We start from the raw sequence: 27560 nt of genomic DNA on the forward strand, positions 1-27560 counted from the left end.
ATAGTGATTGGCAATGCAAAAAATAAAATCAGCACTCTTGACTGTAAAACATTTCTGAAGTATTGACATAGACCAACTGAGCAAATTCAGTTTAAATTGCTGTAGATAGGACATGCTGGAGTACATTTGGAAATTAGTTGGAACTAAGTATATTCAATTGCTTAGCTTAGGTGGAATTCAAATGAAGGTGCTCGTAATTGTGCATCTGTTGGCAAGCTGTCAGCAGAAGTGAGCTGAATGTTTGGTTATTTTTGGCCTGAAATTTCATTCAATTAGACCTGAGCATGTGCCTTCCTGTTAGGTGTAAATGCTTCGCTAATGAAGGTAAAACTGTCCTGCAGTTCGAGCTATTTCTCTGCTTCCTTTTCTGCAGAATTCATAGATCATTACTCTTTTCGGTGGGTTGTAGCTAGACAGTTTCGTGTTTGATCTGCCCATGCTAAACATAAGCTGCATCCGGAACAGCATTCTTAATCCCTACTATACAGTAGGCAAAGAGTATATGAAAAGAGTAGTATGTGCAAATTAACAATACACATAATACAGTAGGTGAAAAGTACCCGAATGACCTACTGCTTTTGGTGAGATACGGCCATGGGAGAAAAGTTGTGAATGGCAGTTAAATGACACTGGTAGGTCACATGACAATGATAACATTCATACTATACGGAGTATGCGATTTCCGCAGCCAAAGCTCATGCAACGAATCGTTCTAAGAGTAACTGTCTAAGAGTAATTGTTACCAATTAGGCATCATTAAGGGAACGTACATAGGTTTGTACCGTTTCCCTCAGAAAAGACATGGCAGCTGGTGGTTAACCTCAGTGTGCCAGTAAACCTGTGCTAGTTTCTCTTAAATCTGGTGTATCATGAGCTGTAATAATAAATGATTTCCTGTATCCTCTCATCTACATTCAGATGAGAATTTTCTCCCTGTAGATTCCATTAGATTGGGAAACCAACCGTAGGACATGTTACTTTATTTAGACAACTAATAGGAGAGAGGTGAAAGTTAGTTTATTTTTAAAGCTTTGCAGGCTTGATCAAAACCCTGACCTGTGATCAGTGTTTAAATATCTATTGTAATGGACAATATCTATTGGTGGTAATCGGGTCAAATGGCTGCCCCAGATCCGATCACTCAAACCTACACCACATTTCCACTTACCCTCCGAATAAGTTCCTGGAAAGTTTTGCAACATACATCAAAGCACCCGAGTGCACTTTAGTTGGGAATTTTACAAATGAGAATGACAATGGACTAATGTTTAGATGCGAACCATACATTCGGTTTCAATAGCTGTTAATTGACGAGGAGTTTGTAGCACACATTGCAGACACGAGGAAAGAGAAATGAGGGGGTGATGTGTGCTGGATGGGAGTGGACGGTGTAGGAGTGGAGAATTCCAGGAATCTGTTCGTGGTTGTGCATTACTGTAGCATGTGCATCTGTCCACTTAGCTCTTAACCAGCAACTCCGGCATATCCCCAACAACAGAAGTCCACAAACATTCTTCTTCTCCAAAAAAAAAGAAGAAAGACCAGAAGAACATTTAGAAACCGTGGCTTGAAAGTACCTGTCTCACACATACTGGCTGTTCACATATGACCTTGTATATAGTATAGATCTAGCACAGGTCTAATGAGGAAATATATTTGTTATTATAATGCAGAGTTTCAATGCAACACAAATTCTTGTGACAGACCAGTAAATCACAAAAACTCTTTTTCAAGAGTCAAATGCAGACTGACATCTTTGTCCAATGCGAACACAGTATCAAGTAAAGCTTTAAAAAGGTGAAACTTGCTAGGAAAATCCCTTATTACAGAATTACATATGTCGTAGGGCATGATTCATTATTTTTTTACATTTATGCACTGAATTAACACGTTAAATTGACATGCCTAATAATTGTACATTTTTGTTCTCTACAGTAATTAAAGACAAATCATCCATCGAAGAAGTCAAATAAAAATGACACATTTGTCCCTTAACATTATATAATTGGTGTAAATATTTCATTTTTCTCTGAACCTTTGCTACTCTTGGTGTCTGCCGAGTAAGGCAGTTACAATCTATTTCGTGTACGTTTGAACTTTTCGCACGGATTCTGGCAAGTAGCCTGAGATGTGGTTTTAAAATGAAGAGAACTTCGGCCATTATTTAAAAGCCTCTTCTTTCCTATTTCTTTATGGCTCACTTACACACACACACACACACACACACACATACAGCCATCCTTTGTGTGTGCACGTGGGTGGATGGAGAGGACCAAAAAAACAGAGCGAGAGAGGCCAAGCCCTAACCCCACTCCGGTCTCTTCATCTCTTCCCTCCTCTCCCTCTCTGGTTCTAAATGAAGGCTATGTGTGCCCCTTGCCCCCTCCTCCCTCCTCCTCCTCCTCCTCCTCCTCTTCCTCCTCCTCCTCCTCTCTCTCTGCTGCTGTATGGAAGATGGCCGCTGGTCTGAGAGTAGGTGGGTGAGACTCATTTCCTGTGCTCCTCAGGGCCTCGTTGCTCCAATGGCAGCAGCAGCTCCCACCATCCAGGGGCCCTGTTTGGTAGCAAACACGGGGCGTCTTCATCTTCTCCTCAGTCTACTCTTCCTCCTCTTCCTCTTCTACTGCCGCCTCCGCCATCTGTGCTGCGGCCCCCAGGGGCCCTCGGTATGTCACAGTTTGGGGGCCCCCCAGACAAGCTGAATGCGGAACAGGCCCTGAAGGCCTCACCCACTGAGGTAAGTCCAACAACACCCTATAGGCCACTTATCCTTCAGCTTTATGTGTGTCTCTTGGTATATACTGTATCCTCTTTATTAAGAATCTGTCGGATTTCTGTAGAAGATTTGTTGCTTTTTTTTTCTTCTTTTTTCTCTGCTCTGTTCTTGCATGTTCTCTGTTTCTTTTTTTAATTCATGTTTCTGCTTTTTCTTCCTTTCCGTGAGAAACATAGATCAAAAATGTTGGTTTCATTATGTCTTTATCCAATCATGTAATCGAGTATTTAAGATTGAGGGGACCAAATGTAAAAGTTATATTCGGACAAGAACCAATGGGTTATGTCCGCCTTAATATATAATATCTTAATAACCAATACATTTTACCATATTCACATCCATTCCACAGAATTCTATATTTCCCCCCTAAAATCAGTGCAAAAAAAAAGAAAGAAAAAGTGACCGACTACAGGATGTCTATCGTCCTCAGTGCGACCTGTGCATTTGTCATTCCGTGAATCAAATCCCAACTTCCGCAGCTTCTGGTCTTCTGATAAGAGGGGGATCCTGGTGGTGGTAGAAATCAATAGAGAGGGACAATGCTTAGGGGAAGGGTGGATTTTTGGGTTTAGTTTTCTTTAGAGTGAGCAGGAAATTGCATTCTCCCCGTGTGTGCTGAGGTGGCATTTGGTTTCACAGGACCTCCCCCCCAAGAAGTTGTACCATCTCTGTGGACAAGCCATCTGTTTGCTTAAACCATAATGTGTCACTCTTATGCAAGGGAGGGCGGAACGAGAATAAGGGGGAAGGGCCACATATATAGACATTCAAGTTGCATTCATCTCACAGGACGGTTGAAAAAACACAATCGGATCTGTAACCCTCCACCTTCCAAACAAACACACACCTCTCCTCATAGACAAATATTAAATATCCCCTTGTGAGCCAGGGGTTTTCTCTTTGTCTCCACCTGTTGGATATGCTATTGAAAAACCCAAGTTGAATGAATAAATAATAGAATACAAACATAAAAATAGTAGGAAAGCCATTAAAACTTTACGTAAATCTTGCTGGTTGCTCGCCAAATGGTACTTTTTATTCAGTAAAAATATCTAAACATCACTTAAGATTTACTTTACAGAAAATATATTTTGAATTGTTTTTTTTATTTTTCTTACCCTACTGATAAAGAGTTAACATTTTAGAATTATAATATATATAATAAAATACATATAATCCATTTTACGGAAAATGAGCCAAGAAAAGATACTGGTTAAAAAATATTTTTGCACGAAAGACCGTCAGCTTTCTTTGCATGCTATTTATTTATTTTTTTGTGTCTCAGGTTCTGTTGCTTCGACTGTTTCTTTGCTTTTCTTTTTTCCTTCAAGGCTCCCATCTCTCTCCTCGTTTTCCAGTGTGTCTGTTTGTGTGTTTTACCTCATGAACTTGCATGCCTCAGGAGTACACACCTCTATACAGACCTGGGATCAAATGTACACAAGTGTTGATTTGCATGTTGTGTGTATTATTACAGGAGGAAATGCAAGAGGAAGACGACAATCCAAATAACAATGCAGGTATGTGTGGCGTCTGTGACGCCGATGGCCCGCCACATGACTGCCTGTTATTTTTTTCACATACATAAGCCGATATCCTGGCGTTAGTTCTCACCTCTCGCTCTCTCTCAGGGCTGGAGCGCATCCAGGTTCCTGTAGAGGAAGATCAGATGGTGGAGGAGAAGCATGGAGTGTGTGTGGCGGAGGTGCAGGGCGGAGGGCCGGGCTGGCGGCAGGAGCTCGCCTGCTCTCTGTGTAAGCAACTGTTTAGCAGCCTGCTTCAACTGAGACAGCACGAATACAGCCACACGCTCTCGCTCATGGCCCTCTCGCTGGACTGCCTCGACCACCATCGCCCCGTAGTGGCCGCGTCCCCGCTCAACCCTCCGCCGGCGCGCTACCACTGCTCGCAGTGTCCCGCCAGCTTCACCCTCAAGTCCAACGCCGACCGCCACGAGAAGACCATCCACCTCAAGCGGAAGCTGATGCAGTGCGTTTACTGCCTCAAGCACTTTCGCGACCGCACCGACCTGAACCGCCACCTGTCGTCCGTGCATTCCAGCGAGCGCGTGTACACGTGCCCCGCTTGCTCCCGAACCTTCAGCACGCAGAAAAACCTGGCCACCCATGCCAAGGTTTGCTGTCATTCGGGAATCTCGCCCAGCGAGCAGCTGTGGAACCTGCACAGCTTACGGGAAGATGACCACGGCCACATCCGTATAGACGACTGATTCTCCAAACCAGCAAGACTCGTCATTTCAATAAGGGAATGTTTTACAAACTTCAGGTCATCCCAATTCAGGCCTTTCCCCGATTTTTGGCCACAGCACTGTTGATATTTCTACCTTTCTTTTTAGAGTATGTCAGATTTATATGTTTTTGGAATATCTAAACCGTCAGGTTGTTTTATGACTACTGCATATGTCTGCTGATAGGCACAATTGCTATGCAAAATAAAGACGTTTTATGGCATTTCTCTTGTCGCATATAGAGCTGTCTGCTTTTTGTACCACGCAGGATTATTCAAGTTCTCACTACAGACTGGAGAACACAGTGATCTCGGTGCATTGGATGCCAATGCCTTCTTTTTTATTTTGGGTGGCATTGCACCCATCTACCAGTGAACCAATCCTATGCTTAGACTGCAATACGGACTCAGGCACAAGGGTCTCGATGTTGAGTAGTGAATTCAGCTGTTAAACCTGTGCACAATGCTGCCCTCTGCAGGGGAATCTCTCTCTTGCATTCTCCGCTTGAGTGGAAGGAGGTGATTAGGGATGAGGGAAGATTAGGGAATGTCCTAAATCTTTCACCCTGCTATGTCTTTTTCAAATGTGTGTGCATGACTATGCGAGTACACTGAATTATGTCAGTAATTAGCTCTTCTCTGCTCTCATGCTGACCCTAAATCACACAGATAAAGGAGATGTAAGAAGAAAAAACGCAAGTCCTTTTAAGTTGTGTGATCTCACGCTAGTTCCGAAGTCTTGACTCTTAACACAGCCAGAGGGAAAGTGAAAGGGCATTTAGGGTGTTTTCTGGACCCTTGCTAACGTAGATGGAACTATGGTTGTGTTTCGAGAGTTACCCACTTTTAGTGACTGACTGTTGAAGACGGAAATGTCTAAAGTGAATTAAGATTTTCTTTTTTTAATCTTTAAAGTTGGCCGTGCCATTGAGTGGTCAGACCACAAACTTGTCTAGTAGAGAGTTCTGGGAAATCTTCAAGGCAGTCTAATCTTGTAGTAATACCTGGAGGCAAAGATATGCTAATTGTGATTTTCACACAACATATGTCATACAGTTATGACGTGTTTACTAGTGTAACAGTGGGCGCTTACACACTAGGGGAAGCTCTGATGGAGAATTCAGGATGTGTTAGATCCATTTGGAGAGTGTGGAAGAGTTTAGAAGTTAGTTTGAAGTACAGCGAATTGATTTCTGAAACTCGATTCACCTTTCAAAGAATCTCTGCGATTGGCCATGCCTGTCAAGTGCGCTAAAGTTAACATTTGCACAACTTTTGAGTGTCACTGGCATTTTTTCTCTTTGTCTTTGTGACGGACTGTCCTAACTGAAATCAATGGTTTTGCAGTATTTTCTGATGCAGGGTAAACTCTAGCGTGTAGGCGCACTTATGCTGTAAATCAAATTTGGCAGTAACTGAATGTGTCAACATCATTCTTACTGACACCGCAGTGAAAAAAAAAAAGTGGATTATCCATGAGTCTCCTAATTTAATTTTTTTTTCTTCTCAGAAAATATGGAGATGTTTGTCTGGCATCTTTGTGGTCTTGAAGGTCTTGATCGCGCTCTGCTCTGAAATACTTTCCACTATGTGTGTCGTATGTAAAGCTTTGTTGCATTTCTTCCTCATTCAACATGTCTGCTTGGAACACAACTTTCCAAGTTTCAAAGTGAAAGTGCGATCTAATGGTTATCTTTCAAACTGTTGAGCGTGGTGCTGTGTTGTAAAGCTGTCAAATTGGCTGAATAACAACATTCTAATTTTTATTTAAATCTTACTAATATTTGGATTATATTTAAATTTAAAAGGCATTATTTCAGGGAAGGGAAAAAAAAGCTTTTGGCTTGTGTCCTGAGGCCACAAGAGGGCGCAATGAGCAAAATATTAATGCACTGCATTAAATTGTTTATTCAAACCAATGAAATAACATGACTGTGTAAAAAAAGTGCATAACGTTTATAAATCAAATCTAATTTCGGAAATTGCTTGAACAATTATGAACAAAACAGCGGCATGTATTTATGCATAGTTTAATAAAAAAGTGCCGAAGCGCCGATCACACAGAGCACTTAAACATGAGATGCAGTGGAATGGAAAAAAACCCACAAAGTCTCGAGACATGTTTTTTAAATGTTGAACTTCTTTTAACTACATGGCTTTCTAAACATGGCTCTCTTGTGCGAGACGCAAGTGTAACGGTCAAAGATGTCCGTCTAGCGCATGTTTACATAGAAAAAAATGGAGAAGCAGCGCAGAAAATGCATTCTCTGTGTGTGAACGGTTTTAACATAACCAAAACCTTCTCTGCATTGAGCTTCTCTATTTCTGCAGTGTTTCGAATGAACAACGCAGCGACGCCACATCAAGTGGGTTCAACTGGATAGGCTAAGAAAAACATTAAAACGTGTGTTTTTCCACCGTTTTGTGGATTTTTTTTATTTTAAATTCGACAAATATTCGAAATTGGAATTTTAATTTGCCACCTCAACTGTGTTGAATGCAGGGTGATTTGTGAAAGGAATCACTGTTCAGGAACTATGCAAAGAGAGAGAGAGATTTGCACTGCAAGTTTTCAAGGTCTTAACACTTTCTCCTCAGGAAATTAAATGACTGATATATTGTTTCAAGAGGATTGAACGGTGGGTGTGAAAACGCATCGGAAATCTCAGTCACGGCTCTTTTGAATTGCACTATTTTTATTACCGAAATGAACTTAAGCACAGATTTCTGTAAATGATGTATTCTGGAATAATTCTATTGTGTAATTGTTTGGTTGTAATTTTGTAGACAATAAATTTTGCTGTAAAGCATCATGAAAACTGTGTGGTTATTTTATTATCAAAGAAAAAATAAAGAGCACAAGCTACACATTGGAATTGTAGTACTACAGTTTTGTTTGGAGGATCGCATGGGGTTTATTTGCTACCTCAAATTTGAGCTTGTTGTCATAAATCAGGTGTTTAAAAAGTGTAGATTGTCAAAGCAGGGCAGCTGTTCATATTCTGAAGTAGTAAATGTGCTCAACTGAGACATGTTGGTGCTCATCAGGTGTTTAATATGGATTACGGGTAAACCTGGGCTTCGGGTCTGTTCTTACCTAAATGTTGCCCATCGGCTTATTAGCTGAGCCAGTCTAGATCACTGTCTGATGACATTACAGTCATCGCAGTATAAAGCATGGTTGCCTCTGACTGAATCTTTTGCTAACAGAAAATGGAAGAATTAGAACAAGAACATGTGGAATTGATGTTTGGTTTTGTGAGTTTGGGTTGATAATTTGTGCAGCAATTGTTCAGCAAACAATGAGATGCTATGCTATGCTGCATTGTGGGTTTTTCATCTTTCTTTGTTGAATTTGAGCAGTAAAATCTGTTTCAGGGCTGTGGTTGCTAAGGAAACTGTCTTTTGGGGCTGTTTTTGGTAGCTAAGGGCAGGTGAGTTAGGGAGAGTATCTCTCTTGCAGTTTGTAAGTGATAGAAGAGCATAGGCTATCTTCAGTGTCTGCCACTAGATCACGGAGTGAAAGGATTGGAAAGAATGTACAGTAACTGATGTGAAAGTGCCATTAATAATAATAATAATAATAATAATAATAATATGATGAACACTGACCATTTATGAGTGACCTTACTGTACTTTTTTGCACTGAATACTATTATAAAATAGGTTGCACTTTGTTTTACAGTATGTGCACTTGTATGTACTTAGTCAGTACTGGGTAATTTAAGATAATTTAAAGTTGCATTCCGTAACTTTTTTGGGGTTAAAAATGATCCAAAATACATTTTTGAGCAAGTACATAAAGATTCACCCGTTGTAAAATGCGAAAGACTTCGGACTTCGGAGTGGCTACAGAAAAAAGGGACTGCAACCGGGCCCATGCGAAAACAAGGATAATATCGGAAGGGCATTGAATGTAATGCTGATGTTGTTAACATTAACAATTTGAGAACAAAGTATAATTTGCATAGTATAGTTTGACGTGATAAGCGATGGTTAGATTTAATCAGCGCAATTTACTGCAATGCTTTTTTTCCCTTAGTTGGTCAGAACAAAAGTGGATGTTACTTGTTCGGATGACATTTTCCAGTGAAAATTCTTATGTTGGTCATACTTCCCAAAAGTAGAATCTGTGATTGCGAATGCCAGTATCCACACCGGCACGGTGACTGACAGTCGCACATTCTCCTCAAAACATTAGATTCATCCGTTCTGTGCCGTGCCGAGGCACAACCCACGTAAAGTTGATAATTCCGTGAATAACTGCAATTGCAGATTTCGAACAGAGATGGCGACAAAGAGGAAAAACTACGGACTGCAGCTTTAACTACATGGGTTAAGGTTAGGTTTAGGGGTAGGTTCAGGGTTAGAACCTAGTTATTACAGTTATTGTAGTTACTATAATATATACACGGGGAACAGGACTATAAAATAAAGTGCTACCATTAAATAAATTACATAAAATATATAAATTAAAATATAGGTAAAGTGCTGTGCAAAAGTCTTATTACGTTAGTATTTTAGGTTTCTTCGAGCGTCTTGAAGACGTTGCCGCAGTTCTTCTGGATTTAGTCTGTCTCAGTTTTTTCTATTTCTTCATGTAATCACAGACAGACTCGATGATGGTGAGATCAGATCATATCGGCTGTTGTCAGACTCCTTGTGCATACACAAATCTCACTGGATTATTACAATTAATGGCAAAAGTGATGTTTGATAATGTAAACTGATATTTCCTACTGACACACTACAGCGAAATATATAAATAACTGACTTTTTTTTTTTTGGGTGAAAATACTAATGTGCCTAAGACTTTTGCACAGTACTATATATATATATATATATATATATATATATATATATATATATATATATATATATTCCCATCAGTTCCCAACTTGGATTGAGGGGATGTAAAAAATAATAATAATAATAATAATCTTGCATCTCAATAAGTGTATTGTGATTGTCAAATCATTTTAGTAACTAAACAGACTTTTAGGTTTAGTGACAACATGTTACAATGTTTACATGGTACAATTTCTGGTAAGCTAAGTTTTTTTTTATTATTGCTTGGCACAAATTTCATGATTTCAATTCAGTTCTTGTGATTTGATTCAATATTAACTCATTTGGATAAATATTAGGCACACAAGATAGGCGTTAATTTTTCTCAAGAAAAAAAAAAAAACTCAACTAATGCTGTAAACATACAGAGAGCCCTATCAGATGGTAGTATTATTTAAGGTTAAAGTTAACTCAGATTAAATACAATGCATTTTTTATTATAATAACAACTTTATTTAATGATATAGGTAAAATATAATAAATATGTAATATAGTACACATATTTAGCAAAATACTCTCTATAGCTCTTTTTTTCTAGACAACTAACGTGCTATAGCCTATTATGGTCATTAAATGGCTTTCCTGAGGTACATGTTATGTGACACAATTGTTCTGCAGCTGTTTTATTGACCCTTTCCGCGGTTGAAAAACACTGATTGATCGATATTATGTATGAGGAACATACATTTTGGTAAGTTGTACTGTCTCTTTCAACCGTGGTCATTCGTGTTTATTTACTAGTAGAGATGATCGGTTCGCGTGCCGCTTGAACTGAGGCGCTAGGGATCTGTCACGTCACATTTACAAGCGCCAAAACGGTATGGTTTGAATTTTGTAATAGAATTGACAGAATCTGAGAGCTGAGATTTTTTTTAAATATATATATATATATATATATATATATATATCATAAGTAACCTGCTCTGTCTTGTCTGTCGGTCTCTGTGTCCTCTTTGTTTCGCGATTTTTCTCTGCGTGAGCGTGAGATGTGTGGCGTGTGAAAAGTGTCAATAGCGTGAGTTGTCAGATATGCATCTGTAAAATAACGCAATCATCGACATTTTAAACAGCATATAAATCAAAACTGCCTTATGTTACTGAATGAAATGTCAACTCAGGACGAGCTATAGGACTGTGAAGCATTAGGGGTGTTGATGGACTCCGTCTGTGTTTTTATCATAGTTCTGAATCTGATCTGGAAGTAGTGTTTGACAAAAAGCTTTTTGCTCAAAAATTTTTTTTTCTGAAACTTGTCCACATTCAAGTGTTGATACAAAAGGAATGCATGAGGGGAGAATAAAACAGGTTTTTTTTTTTTTTTTTTTTAAGCAGAAGCTGTTCTTTCTTTTGACATATTGCATGTTCAGATATTCAGACAACAAAATATTTTCAGGGCCATGACATTTTTGTGAAAATGGTCGAAAACACTGGCGATGGCTGGCAACTTTTTATTTTTTTAACGCTGTAGTTAATTGTTACATAGATACATTTTTTATTTTATAAATGAACATTATAAATGAACATAAATTGATGAACAATAGTATATTTACAAATTAGCATTAGCCTAGATTTTGTTTAGTGTTAGTTTATGATGCCTAATGTATTGAATAATGTTTACAAACTGCCAAATTTCTGCATCACAGAAATGTAACATTTGGGGTTGATAAATGTTTAATTATCATAAAAATAATGTTACATTGCTATGGATGCTTGTTTACGCCACTAAATAAAAAATGTAATTGTGACATTTTTACCTCACAAACTCTTTATATCACGCAATTCTGAGAAAAAATAACGTTTTTTATTTTTATTCAGTGGCGGAAACTGAAAAACGTAATGGTAAAACAAAAAAATGGGCATTTTAAAGCAAAATATGTGTCCTTGCTTTTCATGACCTTAACATTACAGTTTGCTCATTCTGATGTAGATTTTTTCTTCTTTCATCCTTTATGGCTTTACAAAATGCTAAAATGAGAAGAAGCCCAAACACCACCCATTAAAATAATTAGGGTTAACACGAATCAACTCATAATGTTAATGCAGCAATGGTGGCTGTTAATTAAAGTCATTCTATCCAATAGAGAGAGAGAGAGAGAGAGATTAGCCCAGTGCTTTGGTAAGTAGGTTTGGCATTAATGCCTTGTGCAGGGCTTTAACACTTCTCACATATTAACTCTCATACTTCCAGTGGCTTAACCTGCATGTGTTCATACTCTGATCAGCTCTCCTCACATCTCTTCATCTCTATCCACAGTAAACGACTTCACAGTGATCAGGAAGAAGTTTAAGTGCCCGTACTGCAGTTTTTCCGCCATGCACCAGTGCATCCTGAAGAGGCACATGCGCTCGCATACGGGCGAGAGGCCGTATCCCTGTGAGATCTGCGGGAAGAAGTTCACGCGGAGGGAGCACATGAAACGCCACACGCTGGTGAGTGCAGTACCAACAGGGGGCGGCAGTGAGCGCGGAGCAACTGGAGCAAATACTAAAGTATACGCCACTAAAAGTACACGGCACTGCAGACTGATTAAGATAACGCTGTGGATGTAAATACACCTCCAAATAAAATGCTCTTTATTAAATATTACAAATTTTGAAGCACATGGTTAAACATTTAATTCGTTATTTTTTTGAAAGACTAAACAGCATATGTGCTTTTTGTAAAGATGTTTGTGTGGGAGACATTCGAGTCTCTAGTGGGCCCCTATTAAATACAAGATTCTGCCATATCCCATAAACCCCTCTTATCTCAGTTTTTCTCTGCCCTTATTGCCAGGAGTCTTTTAACACCTCCTCTCCTTTTCTCTTTCTTAAAGCCTGCATTTACTGTATCATCTCATGGGAGGCACTCATAAACATGCTTTGGCACGTTCTTGGTCTCTGTGTGGCTAAGCGACGTGCCACAGAAATTAGCTCTGGTTTTGAGCATATCAAAGGGCCTGTAATAGTGTGACATGATAACAGACAGCGCTGCTTCTGCTTAGCGCTGAAACGTTTAACACCTAAACATTGCTTAATTCATGATCCGCAGCATGATGGATCGCACCCGATATGCTACACCGCCGCATGTTGTCAACGCTTCCTTAAAATGTGGTGAAAAATTCAAAGGTCTGCATAAGAGACTGTACTTGGCTGAAATGCTTCTTTTCTCCTGTGAAGCAAGCAATGTTAGCACAGAACATGTATACATGTAACGCTGATAAAGTGAATGTACCACAGTAGAGCGCGGCATTAGCAATGTCAAGGTCTTGATTACTTTGAATCCATTGTAAGCCGCTTTGGATAAAAGCATCTTTTAAACGCCTAAATGTGTTCAAAGCACTGATCTATATAAATGACTGGATTGCTCATTGCCACTGGAAATGTTCGAGCGCCATCTTACGATTCTCTTTCTCTTAAAACATTGAGCTAAAATCACCCGATTTGCAGCGAATCACTCGCACATATCTTTGTAAGATATATGTATTAATTGATACTTCAAACGTTATCTGCAATGTTTATGGTCTTTTCGGGTAGAATAAGCGATATATAGAAATCGTTAAGATGGGTGTGTCTACATTTTTATTATGCAGGAAATATTAGGCATGAACATATATCTGGGATTATTAGCAGAAATTGAAAAGAATGTACAATAAATATTATAATACATACAATCCCGTTACTAAATTGCACTATATTATATTAAAAAGGTTTACCATCATGTCTTTAAATCCATACGCAGTCAGCGTCATTTGTCTGAATAAGTTGTGAAGCATGTATATTATTTCCTGATGTCTTTTTGTTGACCAACATCCACTTCAGACACTTGGAGATCTTGAAAATTGTTAAAAAGCCACAGGTCAGCTCAAATTCTGCGGCTTTTTACTAGCATGACAGTTTGCATATGAATTAAGTGTTATTTTTGATTATTATTGTTGAGCTAATTATTCATTTAACCAACGTTTAATGTGTTGTCTTCACTGCTTCGAAATACATGCTGTTAACAAAAACACTGTTGAATCATTTACAGTTACTGTACGAATAAAAACAGTATTATTTAACAACATAATTACATAACCACAGTGAATAACTGAACGTGACAAATTAAGTTGTGTGCGCATGCCTTGCAAAGCATAAATCTGTATTCAGATTTCAGAAGAATCATTGTGAGATTTTTGAAATATAAATGCTGAGGTGTCTTATCCGTCGCTACTGTAATGAACATGAACGTAACTTTTAATAAATTTCCGACGTGTACAAGGAGACTTCGATATAAAAACGCTGACTCGTTAGGTAATGTTTTCTCATTAAAATCAGAAGATTTCCTATTAATTCAATGGAATGGGAGGGAATACTAGGGAACACCAATATGGCTTTTTATGACGTCAATGAGCAATCCAGTCATTTATATAGATCAGTGGTTCAAAGCCATTATAAAGCGCAGATAAATTGTGGATAAAACGTACATTCTACATGAATGTGGCATGTTGCTAGGCAACTGTAAATAGCCTAATTAACTGCTGTATATTAGTGATTCCCAACCAGGGTTTCACCTAAGACGTACTGAAGCAGGTTATTGAGGTTACTGGCAAAGTTTTGTTTTGGGAACCTTTCAAAAGATTAAAATTACAACAATATATCTCAAAACAATATTAAACCAAATGCAGTTTAAAATAACAGATGAGAGGAAGCTACTTGGTGAGTCTGAATACTGTCTTTACCCACAGTAGAGATTGTTTGTAGTATAGAAGTAATATAATAATGATTTGTATGGATTTGGGGTAAAAATCCATCATTCAACCATGCATGTCACATCATGTCCGTCCACAGAGAATAGTGACTCTGGCTCTGGGCAGTGTAAAGCTGAACATTTGTTGTCACAACAAACTAAAAAAATTGACGATGGATCTTGCAAAATGGTAAAAACTAAATAACTACAATTTATTTGTCCATTGGTTCTGATGTCCTCTATCTGTGTACACCTTTGCCTCAAACTACATTCATCCACACAGAGGAGCAGAGCCAAAACACAACCAGTTACATGGTGTAGCTTTAATATTACTGATTATGCTAAATGATATCCAGTGTAAATTAAGGTAAAAGAGAAACACATATCTGATTTCTGTTGATTAAGTTCAAGTACTAAAGGAGCTGTGGGGTACAATTAAGGACAAAAAGGTTGGGAAACTATATTATTTGGTGAAAGAATTATTCTTAATATATCAAACTATTGAGCACTGGGGTGTTTTATATTGCTGTTGCTTTGGCATGTCATGTTGAGCAAAAATCTCATTAACTTGCTTGTTAACCGTACCTGTATTAACTGAACTTTGGCTGTGCATGATTAACTGTTGTGGTTGTATAAATCCAGTGTGGTCACATGCAATTTTGAATATTAACAAATATAATTTGAGTGTTTCTCGACCTCAAAATAACCTGTCGGACTCCGTTTACACGTTTTTAACACTGTCCACCTGTGAACAGGAGCATATTGCATAAACACAGCCACTTTTCAGATTCTTCTTCCTTGGTGTTTTACGCAGTTGGTATCCAAAATGTTGCCGAATTCAAATTGAACCAATTTAAGTCTCATGACTTAAAATTGTGAGTCGTGACCACTGTTGAAGAGAAAATTAGATGACTAACTTGTTTGCAACCGGCCACAGATCACCTGAGAAACATCTTAAAGGGATAGTTCACCCAAAAATTTAATTTCTTGCATTATTTACTCACCCTCAAGTCATTCCAAACCCGTAAGACTTTCACTCATCTTCAGAACACAAATGAAGATCTTTTTGAAGAAATCGGAGAGCTTTCTGTCCTTCCATTGACAACTACCACGCTGATGCTTCAAAAAGTTCATAAAGAGATCGTAAAACGAATCCATATGAATTGAGCGGTTTAGTCCAAATATCTCAAGAGACTCGATCGCTTTATATGATGAACAGATTGAATTGAACTAAACCGCTCAATTCATATGGATTAGTTTTGAAGCATCAAAGTGGTAGTTGCATAGCTGTCAATGGAGGGACAGAAAGCTCTCAGATTTCTTCAAAAAGATCTTCATTTGTGTTCGGAAGACGAACGAAAGTCTTACGGGTTTGGACCGACATGAGGGTGAGTAAATGATGACAGAATTTTCATTTTTGGGGGAACTATCCCTTTAATTCCAGGCTCAAACAGGGTCACTGTAAAGGCCTGTTCACACCGGGACGAATTTCGCGCGCGATATTCGCCGACGTTTAACGCCTCGTGACTAAACAAAGGGCGCCAATGTGAGTGTGCACACCGGCGCGGAAAACGGCACGCGTAAAAGCGTCATTTTTTAAAAAACGCCTTGGGTTCGTTTTTTTGGTTTGACGCGCCGTGTCAAAAACTATCCGACCAATGAGATTGGCGCTTTTGTTCACGTGTCTGGAGCTTCTGAAGTTACAGTAAAACACAACTTGGGGGCGCTCAAACACAAAACGGTCTTGCCGAGCACACATACCTAACGGCGAAGAGGATATACACCAAGTAGCGTCTGCACTGCCGGGAAGAAATACGACGAGGAAGATGCAAGGCAAGATGAATGTAGAGCTGCTGGTCTCGTTGGTGTCGAACTATAGAACTATATGACAAACGCGTCAGCGACTACAAAAATCTTGATAAAAGAGAACTGTTATGGAGTGGTTTCTGTTTTACATTAAGCGCCATCTAATGTCAGGGAATGAATTTGCATGTTCACTCGGCTCATCGTCAGCGAGAATCGCTTGGGTGTGAACACAAAAAACGCGTTGAAAAACGCTGGCGAATAACGCACGCCGATATTCGTCCCGGTGTGTAGGGCCCTTAAGCCTCTCGTATCTTATAGCCTTAATTGTACTATGGTGTTATAATGGTTTTGCCACAGTACTTTTTTGTAAAAGACATGAATTGCTGTCTCTCAACAATGCGTTGTCACTCTTTCTCAGGTGCACAGTAAGGACAAGAAGTACGTGTGTAAAGTATGCAGTCGCGTCTTCATGTCGGCCGCCAGCGTGGGCATCAAACATGGCTCTCGACGTCACGGCGTCTGCGCAGACTGCTCGGGTCGAGGCATGGCTGCCCTGCTGGACCAGAACGGCGAGGACGGCTCCCCAGAAGAGGAACTCTTGTATCCCGGGGACCACCGTTTCCCTGATGACACCGCCGACGGAGACGGGGAAGAGGAGATGATGGTGGAGGCCGAGCTGATGGGAGAAGGTGAAGGCGAGGAGGAGAACGGGAAATGGCGAGCCGGCTCAGGGATGTCGCAGCGAGACGACAGAGCAATAGACGATGGCAAAGAGGAAAGTGACTCGGCTCTGGAAGGAGACGCCAGAGCGGGAAGCGAGAAAGACTTCAGTTGGATCTCCTAGTCCAATGCCTGAATCCTATTCCAAGGTCGACCACCTGTTCCTGTAAGGAGATATGCTTAAGGTGAGGCACTCGGATCTCAGTATGTGGTTGGAGCCGGATACAGAGAGATCCTTGAGATGCCCACAGGGCTGCCAAAGGAGAGACAATGGAGAGTCTTCTCGCCCCGACTCCATGTGCTTCTGACCCAGGCTTCAGTTTGTCTCCTTTCTTCCTTGAGGACCAAACGGGTTTCTGTGTATGTGTTTGCTATTTCTTCAGACAAAAGAGATTGTGTTGTCTTGGGAGATTGTCCAAAATCAGTACCATGCTTCGATGGGTCAGACAGAAAAAGTGTACGAAAGATGTGCTCTTGCCATATAGTCAGCTGCCACCAGGGGGCGCTGGCGAATCTATTGCGCAGCAGTTCACGTCAGAAGACTTGCACCAGTTTTTCGGCACATTGTTGTTTTCTGCGAAGAGAAACTGCAACAGACTTGCACTTTAAACGTTGACTAGATTCCTATTGATTCCCTGTTTCTGTGGTTTACATTTTTATTCCAATTTACATAGATGAATATGGTGACCGCACCTACCTTTAAGGATACGCAGTATGTCCTTATGACTGTTATATATGAACATTTGTGCTAGGTTTGCTAATTATTATGTATGCCTTGTAATGTTTTATTTGGTTGCAATTTTCATTCCTAAACATTTATATCAAGGGGGAAATCATGTATATAGATACATATAAGTGAGATGTTGATTTTGTGTTTTCGACAAAGAACGCTTGTGGGGAAGGTGGGTGAACACTATGCAGAAACGAATCTTTCTAGTTCTCAACAATCTTTATTCTCTCTATTATGGGAGAGAAAACGAGTCTTCAGCAATGGCAAAGGAGAGAGACCGGAGGAGAGAGAGTATATAATATAATATTTCCTCATTATTTGCATTCCATAGTGGACACAGTCAGGGATGGGTTTGGTTTTATACAGAAGGTTTCCAGTGTGGCGTGTTTATAAGACAAAAACAAAAAACAAAACCTGTATGCAAATGTGTGTATTTTGTAGGTTTGGTGTGTGGGGGGTGTTTCACATCATTCAAAAGCCTTTACTGAAGCGCTTTCAGACTCTCTCCTCTCGTCCCTCTTTTTACGTATTTCGCGTTTCCTCGCAGCCTTGCCATTGTACTGTACTGAGTCTGCCTCTGAAATCTTAAAGCCGTGTGATGTGACGGAGATATCATGCCTTCCCACTAAATATTTATTGCTCTAACTTCTGGAATATTCAGAAATATGCATCGATTTCTTAATCAGTGAACCACAGCTTTCTTTTGTTGTCAGTCCATTCGAAATGACGAAACACAAAGACGCACCCTGGGGATTGATGTGTGCTGTAGTGAAATTGCTGTTCACTTATTGGGATTAAATGGTTATTTATTTAGTTTGTGTGTGAGAGAGAGAGAGATTGTCTAGTCTTTTTACACATCTTTACCATTCTGTTTGACACTTTGTGTGTGTGTGTCCGTGTGCGTGTAGGACCGGGTTCATGAATGTCTTTTTATTCATTGTTTTAACAATCTGTGCCAGAATCTTTGACAATGGGAATAAAACGCTTTATTATGCTTTACTTGTTATGATTAACAAATTTTAATTATTATGGTTACTGTTGATATTGTTGTAATTCTTATTGTTATTATCATTATAATTATTGTTATTATTATTATTAAGTGCTGGAGGCTAAGCTTTATTATCTGTTTCATTTTTACATTTCCTTTCTTGAAAAACAGTGTAAAACTTTCCAATCTTGCCTTTCTATGGACAGCAAGCCATGTGGCTTTCAGAAGTAATTATATTGTGCCAGTTCCATGCATTTCTGAGTGATATTTGAGAACATTTTTTTGTTTTTTTCACATTTTATTTTTGAAGGATGATCCTTCTGAGAGCTTAACTTAAGTGTTGACAGAAAGGTATATACAGCAGCACACGCTTCTATATTACTAACGTACACTAAGTAATGAATATTATACCAAAAAATAATAATCCGGTATACTTTGTATACATTTAGTGCTTTTGTTTCGATTTGGTGTACAGGTGCAAAGCTTTGATCAAACAGTGATTTGCTTGGTTGATTCCATTTTTTTTCCCCCCTCTACTTTGAGAAAGCACAGATTATGGTGTTGTGTTATGAAGAGCCACTTGAAAGTACATTTTTAAAGAAGAATCGCAGCTTTAATTCTGTTGCCCTTGGAAACATGCTCGAGTTTTAATGAATGTGCTCTACTGTATGCCATCGCCCTGTATCTGAATTTAGAAGGCTGGCCACTGTCATGTGGAATTATGGGAAATGTATGCTTGGCAAAGAGTATTTGTGCAAGCTTTAGACCTCAAATGTCACTGGTCTAAGTGCCAGGCACAGTTGCTATCCAAATCCCTCCAAACGATTGGACATTTAGCTTTTTTCCTGTTTGTTTAATTTATTGTGTTCTTTACCTTTAATTGAAATAAAATCTGTTGGAATTTAAAGAGAAAATGGATCACATTATTTGAATCCATCACCAATTCAGCTTTTATACTTCTCGGTGATTCACAATCAGGGAACTTCTACAGGTTGAATACTAAAACAAAAAGGCCTCTATGAAAAGGCCTGTACAAGTGTGTTATTTTTTGTGAATGCATGCAAAAATAGGTTTTGCCCATGCTTACCATTTTTTAAAGATTACAGATTCTGCCAATATTGGTGCACAATATGGTGTTTCTGGCTTTGTGTTCATGTTTGGTTTAGCTGTCCTTCCGTTAAACCAAATCTTCTTGCTACAACCTAACAATAAGCCCCTTTTCAACACTGCAGAATTATTACAACTACAATACACATTGATGTATAATTAGTGTAGGTGGGAGAAAATTCTACATGGGAATTATGGTAATTGCTCAAACCATGTTGAGCGTCATTAATGTAAGAAAAAAAAATGAAACTGCTACAAGGGTCAAATGCAGATACTATATTTTCATACACATAAACATCATTATTTGTTAATATGTTGCATGTTATTGAAGAGACAGGAAAAACGATGCCATTGAAAGATTGTTTCTAGGATTATTACTATTCATTGATTTAAAGTTTGTAAAAGTACAGAAGAACAAGGATATCATGTCAGTTTATATAATCTTTGTGGGCATAAATAAACAATTTAAGCTGTTTCCATTAGTATATTTATAGCTAACCTTCAAAAAATGTTATTAGTCTTTGTTGGTCTTGATCTGTGTAACAAATGATACAGTATTAATAGATTTAGAATATACTGAATGCCATCTATAAAGGGATCACCAAGAATATTATAATATGTAACACTTTAATGGGATGCCTTGTTTTCCTGGTGTAATATTATAAAATGAGTGGATATTGTGATTATGCAATATTTGTATTTTAAAGTGACTGTCAACCCACAATTATTTAAAATTTTTGATTTTTGAAACTCTCTCAATGTCAATATGCAATTTTAGCTTTCCAAACATTTCCAACAAACTACACTTGCTCAAGTATTTTTCCTCTCCAACGCTAGACGACACTAATGTTTGTGGAGTCTTTCCATCCTACATCAGCCTGCTTTTCCTGACCGCCTGACTGTTGTGTTCAACATCAGACAGATTTTATTTCTGTCCTCATAGAACTGTGGAGGATTAGGGGTCAAATCAAATCAAATCTATATATTTCTACTGCTGATGGTACGCAGCTTTTTAACACATGGAACAGGCCTGTTTTACCGGCCTTTCAAACAGCCAGGTTTACAATGTCTATTTTTCTTTGGTCATCCTGTAATTCCAGTTAAATAAAATGTTTGTAGCTGAAGTTAGCGTCTGAGCCACCGGGGCCGCTTGACTGGCATGTCCACCTGCTGCTGTTTTTCTCCACCCTACTCTCTCTCTCTCTCTCTCTCTCTCTCTCTCTCTCTCTCTCTAGTGTCTGTCATGTTGAAATTCAAGGGACGGACCAGCTGACTCAAGTTGCTGAAAAAAGTCTATGTCTGTATCTCCTCACTTGTTCCATAAATACCATCCCCTCTGTTGAATGGAGGTTATTTTAGATCGTACATGCGGCATAAGGCCTTGAGTCCTGCCACGACGCTCGCTGCGCTTCAAAACCAGTGGCTTTAGTTGAGTTCTTGAAAACACTAAGGTGGACATGTCTGAGCACACGGATCAGGAGTCATACACAGAGGAGATCGATGAGGACGAGATTCTGGCCGGCCTCTCGGCAGAGGAGCTCAAACAGCTCCAGAGTGAGATGGACGACATTGCTCCTGACGAGAGAGTGCCGCTGGGAATGAGGCAGAGAGACGCTTCTCATGAGACGACAGTCCGAGGTATTTTGTTGTTAATATATTCAGCCGTTTGTTGGCATTAATCTTGAAAAAAGATAGGTGATCTTTGTAAAAAACTCTGAGGTGCTGAAAGAAAATGAGTTTAACACTCAGCCTACTCCATCTCTAACTAACTCCCAGTAGACCAGTGCTAAATCTGGTGGTAGTATCGCACTGTAGTTTTAAGTAATGGCGCTTTAAAATATATTTAAGAAATATCAAGCTCGCATTCGTGGTGTTGTACTGAACATATTAGCTGTCCTGACATTCAGTACAAGATGTGTAATATCACTTAAAGGGATAGTTATTACAATTTTCAGACAAAAGTTTTGTATATTTTTATTCCCTTGATTGTCTGACTAATATCAGGCAGGGAGAGTGATTGAGAAACCTGTTTTGGTGATGCCAGTGGCACAGAAATTACTCAGCTATTTAACAGCAAACATAAGGTATTTGTGCCCGATATCCAGCTTTCATTGGTTTAACACAACATAGTCACATTTATTTTTAAGAAAACAAGTAAATTCTAAGTTGAACTTTTTTTAACGATTATTTTACGGTGTATATTTTTTTCTATTTCAGATTGCAGCGAGCCCCAGTCAGAAGAAGAGATCGATGAGGATGAGATTCTGGCAGGCCTCTCGACAGAGGAGCTCAAACAGCTCCAGAGTGAGATGGAAGAGATCGCTCCTGACGAGAGAGTGCCAGTGGGAATGAGGCAGAGAGACCAAACTGACAAACCACCCACTGGATCATTTGATCACAGATCACTGGTGGAATATATGTACTGGGAGAAAGAGTCCAAACGCATGCTGGAGGAGGAGAGAGTTCCCACAACTCTATTACCCAGTCAGGTAAGATAAGTTATTGTTTGCGTTGTTTACATTCAGAGCATGTCATGTCATAGAAACTGTTTTGCTGAAGTGCTTCGAACTCTGATTATTAATCATCAAATTTAACTATTTATAACTGCTGCAACCAGGAGGCCAAAAATACCACAACAACAAATGCTTTGAAACAGCAACTGTGCTGTAAACAGGACATTCTATTTTTAGGCTTTGAGTAAGTTGCTGGAGATTAAATGTTTCATAATTTGTAGTCTTTAAAAGTTGTTCAACTCTTCAGATTTGACCCTTCTGTCCATTTGTCATCATCAGAAGAAAACCGATGAGGAGCTTGAAGCAAAAGAAGAAGATAAAGTTGAAGAGGTGGAATATGTCTATGAGGAGATTGTTGAGGAGGTTGAGGGAGGAGAGGGAGATGTTGTTGTTGATGAAGTGATTGAAGAAGTGATAATGGAGGTTGAAGAAGAGGACAAAGCAAGCAAGCAGCCTGTCGAGATAGAACTTGATGCCACCGACCCCATAGTGACCTCAGAAGATGGTTTACAGCCGCCTCCAGAGGTTGCAGATACAAAAGTTGAAGCAAAGACAGAACAATCAGAACTTAATGAGACAGAATCTAAAGCGAATGAGGAGACGAAAGCTGATTCCACCAAGTCTGAACCTGCTCCCTCTTCATATGAGAACTGGGTTCCCGAGAAAGAGGAAAGGGTCATATCCAAGCTGAAGATCCCGAAACTTGCCCTAGGTGGAAGTACTTTTGTTAAAAAGACCGCAAGACCTTCTGGGAATGAAACGAATTTGGAGACCACTTTGGATAAGATCCACAACAACAACCCCTCTGTCACAGATGTCAATCTCAACAACATTGAAAACATTCCCAAAGTAATGCTCCTTGATTACGTCAATGCTCTCAAGAAGAACAGACACGTTAAGACCTTCAGCATCGCAAACACCGGTGCAGACGAAAACGTGGCATTCGCTCTGGCTAACATGCTCAGAGAGAACAGAAGCATCACCACACTAAATATCGAATCCAATTTCATCACAGGAAAAGGGATTGTGGCAATAATACGTTGCCTTCAGTTCAATGAGACACTTACTGAGCTCCGCTTCCACAACCAAAGGCACATGTTAGGACACCATGCAGAAATGGAAGTGTCTCGTCTCCTCAAGGCTAACAACACTCTTCTGAAGATGGGCTACCACTTTGAACTCCCTGGGCCTCGGATGGTGGTCACCAATCTCCTAACCAGAAACTTGGACCGTCAGCGACAGCAGAGAATGGAGGAGCAGAAGCTCCAGCAGATGAAAGAGCATAGGAAGGTCATGGAGATGTATGAGAACTCCCTCAACTTGCCCCCTGGCATGTTGGAAATGCTAGGAGGCTACATACCGTTGTCCCTACTGCAAGGCTCTCAAGATGGGGCTGAGGAGAGTCCTGAAGGTTCTCCTGAACCTTCACCACAACCAAGTCCTCCTCAGCAGCTCCGCAAGACTCAATATCTTGACCAACAACAGCATCCTCGAAGTTCAGACACAGGAAACCCCTTAAAGGAAGTACAACTGAAAAAGACTCCAAAACGAAGGGATCCACTTCTGGAACTGAACCAAAGGGATGAGAGGAAAGAGGGAAGAGCTAATGTTCAGCTGAGGAGTGTTCCTAAACAAAGAAGCACGGCAAGAGAAGGACCTGCAGATGAGAGAGCCAACCTAAAAGATATGATAAAGACTCTAAAGCCGGTTCCTCGAAGGCGACAGCCACCTAAAGTGGACCCAACACCTCGGGATCAGTTGCTCAGCGAGATTCGACAGAGCAACGTGGCTTATCTCAAAGCGGTATGTAGTGTTGAAGTCTCTCAAGTTAACAATTAGTTGCTGTGTGCACAAACTAGAGTGGGGGCCATTGTCAGGGAGGGACAACTGGGAACTGTTGTTCTTTTAACAATGGGGGCACACTAAGGTCTTCTATGGCAGTGGTTCTCAACTGGTCTTGCTTCAGGACTCCGATCAAGGGGAAAGTCAACACAGTACAAAAATGTCCGTAAAAATCAAACAATATGTACAGTATTAACGTTTCTTTGTTTATGTATTAATGTTACTATGAACTACACAAGCCTACATGCATACAAAATTAATAACAAGGCATCGTCTGAATTAGCGATGCCAATTTACATAAATTCCCATAATCTAATGTTGTTTAAATTAACAATCGGTTAATCGATAACCAATCTCTTAAATCCAAAGCGGGCAGAGGGGGTGCAACTAAGTTATCACATTGGACGTGATAACCACTTGCTTAACCAACACAAAATAGCTGTCGTTTTAAAGCGTAGAAGCTTGGTTTTACAATTAGATGTGCTCTATTTTCATAGAGTGAAAAAATAACTGCTTTACATGAAAATGTGATCTGTAAAATCATTGTATATAGGCTAACTTGTGTCATGTATCATTGAAAGGTCTCAACAAGCAATACAACAAACGTATTTGTTTCAGTTGGACCAAACTATACCAAGTATTGTATGAAATAGCGCCACTGCCGCATGTGTAAACAGTATCCATATGATGCCATGTATATATTTTGCGCCAGGTTTTTGTTTGTACCTTCACGAAACATTAGTAAACCATAGTAGATTGTATATCTTTATTTGAAACAGATGGTCTCAAGCGAGCCCAAACACAACATAAGACACTGCATAGATCCCAGAGTGGCATGACAGGCTGCTTGGCTAAAGCTATAGAACTTCCAGGATTGGATCATGTTGCAATTATAATGCAGTGTTTTCCAACGTCATTTGAACGTTCAACCAATGGAAACTGGATTTCGGGGGTGGTGGGTGGGTATAGTGGATAGGGAAGATGTGTAGAGACCAATCTGACACTGTTTTACAGCTAGAGTGTGCTTGGATTGGTTTGATCGCTCAGACTGACAGGTTTTTATTTATCGTGCGCCATAGAATAGGAGCGCACAGCTGAAACAGAGCTGGAAAACCATTACTCATCCACCAGGATCTTATTACTTGTTTATTCTATGTACTTTTATTGTGGCGTTTACACAAGTAAGTAATTATTTTGTTCAGTAAAATCACTTCCAAGGGTTATTTGACTCTTGTTTAATTAGGAGCCAGATTTACTTACAGCTTGCACCATGCAAACCCTCTATTGGCGGCAAAAAACTACTCTCAGGATTTCTTAAAGACACGCAGTGAAAAATTTGCGGTGAAAAAGAATGGACGGTTATTTTTGTGGCTGACCTTATTGCATATGCATTTGTAGGAGTTTCCCTTTCAGATGCAAAATTTATGGGAGGAGAGTTTTTAATTAAACAAATCAAGGTGATTTACTAAGGTTTGCGCTCGTCAATTTACTGGTATTTGCGCCATTATTTAACGGGCCAAAAAAAGCATGTCTTAAACCAGACGCTAATTTGCGCTGCTCTTGGTAGATTGCATTGGTCATTATGGAAATGATCCGGCTGAATCTTGTGTTCTTTAATTTATGTGTCGTCAGTAGATCACGCGCAGAACTTTCCACTCCCATCGGAGCTTTTGTGGGATTGCGCTCTCACGCTAATTTGCCATGTTTAGTAAATCAGGCCCTAAGTGTGTTCGACTTGACATCGCGCAGACGGATTGGTGTGTGACATCAAAGTACAGCAAGAGCGATTAGAGAGCAGATGCGTCCCTGTGTGTCTGTTGTACGTGTTTTGCCCATGAGCCACACACACCTCAAAATTACACAATCTAATGATGACCTTCGACCATCGATAAGTTATCGATTAAATAATTATCGACAATTAATCGATCTTCGATTAATCGTTAGCGTCCCTAGTCTGAATCTAGAAAAATTTATAATTTTGTAAACTATATTGTTTTAATAATTTTTTTAGCTATTTTAAGGTAATTTCAAGGTATTTTCTTTTCCCTTGTGTAGTTTTTGCATTTGACTGGCTTCTATGAAGTCTATGCTTCTATGAAACAGTCTGTAGCTTCTATGAAACATGATTTCTTCTTTTTAAAAGCTGACTTGCCATTAATTTTTCCATGCTAACTTTGCATTTAGCATAGTTTTTACACAGCAGTATATGAGAACAGAACAGCAAAACACACTAAACTATCAATTGAGAAGCACTGCTTTATGGTTCGGCATAGATTACTCATTGTGCGTCTGTCCCTGACCCCCAAGAATTTGAATGGCCGTGCTAGTGTGAGCAAAAAAATAAAAATAAAAAATACATTTTAGATTTTTTAAAGTAGAGACTTGCTGCCACCTACTGGCGGTTTTTGTTTCCCATTTTAAAAGTAGGCCTATTATTTATTTATTTTTTCAACTTTTTATATTTCTATAATCAGTTTTATATTCAAAACATTAAGCTCATAACATTATTGATGCGATTTTAATTGCAGCGTAAATGCATTAATGCCACATCTTAATATCATTTCATGCAGCTTCTGTGCTATACTGTGCAGAGCTAAGATGGATTTTGTGTTTACACTGATTTCATTTGATTAGTAACAATAGCCAGACTTTTCTATGATATCATGACAACCCCATTGAGGAGAGTTGTTTCCTTTTACACAGACATATCTTTGTTATTTTATTTACTTTGATATTGTGATGCCAACTGAAAAGCTGTCAGTGATCTTGAAATGTACTGATGGGCCAAGAAAGTAGTACCAGTGTTGTGTTAATATCATTTCAAAAGAGCTTACGTTTGTTTCACACCCACAGGTACCTCTTCCAAAAATCCTGGAGTCAAGCGAAACCAGTCTGTTCTGAGCCACACTCATGACTTCAGAGAGAGAGAGACCACACAGAGGGACAGGGCAGGCCAACATCACACAGATCATGGAAACGGGGAAGTTCATGTGGCCAAATGATTCCATGGTGCTCCTCAAGTAATGGAGAGAGTAGTGTTACGTAATAAGAGACAGAAGTTGCATAATAATAAGCCACACCACGGTGGGCACTTTCATGATGTCCTGAACTGTAAAAGTCAACATGCACACCTATTTATATTAACCCCATCTCTAAATGTCTGAATGTTTTTTGGCTACACATAATGCACATGGTAAAAGTATTCTTTTGCTTGTCTGAAATTGTGTTCATGTATTTATAGTGTTAATAAACATAACAGTGTATATGTCACTCTG

The 27560-nt window shown here is 39.4% G+C and overlaps 2 protein-coding genes across 4 annotated transcripts in view; both read left to right on the plus strand.

Moving 5' to 3' along the window:
• Positions 1 to 19728, plus strand: part of zbtb46 (zinc finger and BTB domain containing 46) — a 75885-nt gene extending 56157 nt beyond the window's left edge. The window contains exons 4-8 of one of the 3 annotated variants that reach the window (XM_079849796.1): positions 2508 to 2737; positions 4254 to 4296; positions 4408 to 4530; positions 12126 to 12301; positions 16804 to 19722. In XM_079849796.1, coding sequence (XP_079705922.1) covers positions 2508 to 2737; positions 4254 to 4296; positions 4408 to 4530; positions 12126 to 12301; positions 16804 to 17229 — 998 coding nt within the window. In that variant the 3' untranslated portion in view covers positions 17230 to 19722. Of the gene's footprint in view, positions 1 to 2507; positions 2738 to 4253; positions 4297 to 4407; positions 7864 to 12125; positions 12302 to 16803 lie in introns of those variants that run through there. The other 2 variants (XM_079849794.1, XM_079849795.1) reach the window with 2 other exon arrangements.
• A 1492-nt stretch (positions 19729 to 21220) lies between these two features.
• lmod3 (leiomodin 3 (fetal)) lies at positions 21221 to 27555 on the plus strand. The gene is made up of 4 exons (XM_079849797.1): positions 21221 to 21568; positions 22148 to 22419; positions 22723 to 24246; positions 27139 to 27555. The coding sequence occupies exons 1-4, from the start codon at positions 21388 to 21390 to the stop codon at positions 27184 to 27186; spliced, it is 2025 nt and encodes a 674-aa protein (XP_079705923.1). The 5' UTR covers positions 21221 to 21387; the 3' UTR covers positions 27187 to 27555.
• The last annotated feature ends 5 nt before the right edge of the window (positions 27556 to 27560 follow it).

The sequence above is a fragment of the Squalius cephalus genome, assembly GCF_949319135.1.
Source record: "Squalius cephalus genome assembly, chromosome: 18".
In the NCBI taxonomy this organism is placed as follows: domain Eukaryota; kingdom Metazoa; phylum Chordata; class Actinopteri; order Cypriniformes; family Leuciscidae; genus Squalius; species Squalius cephalus.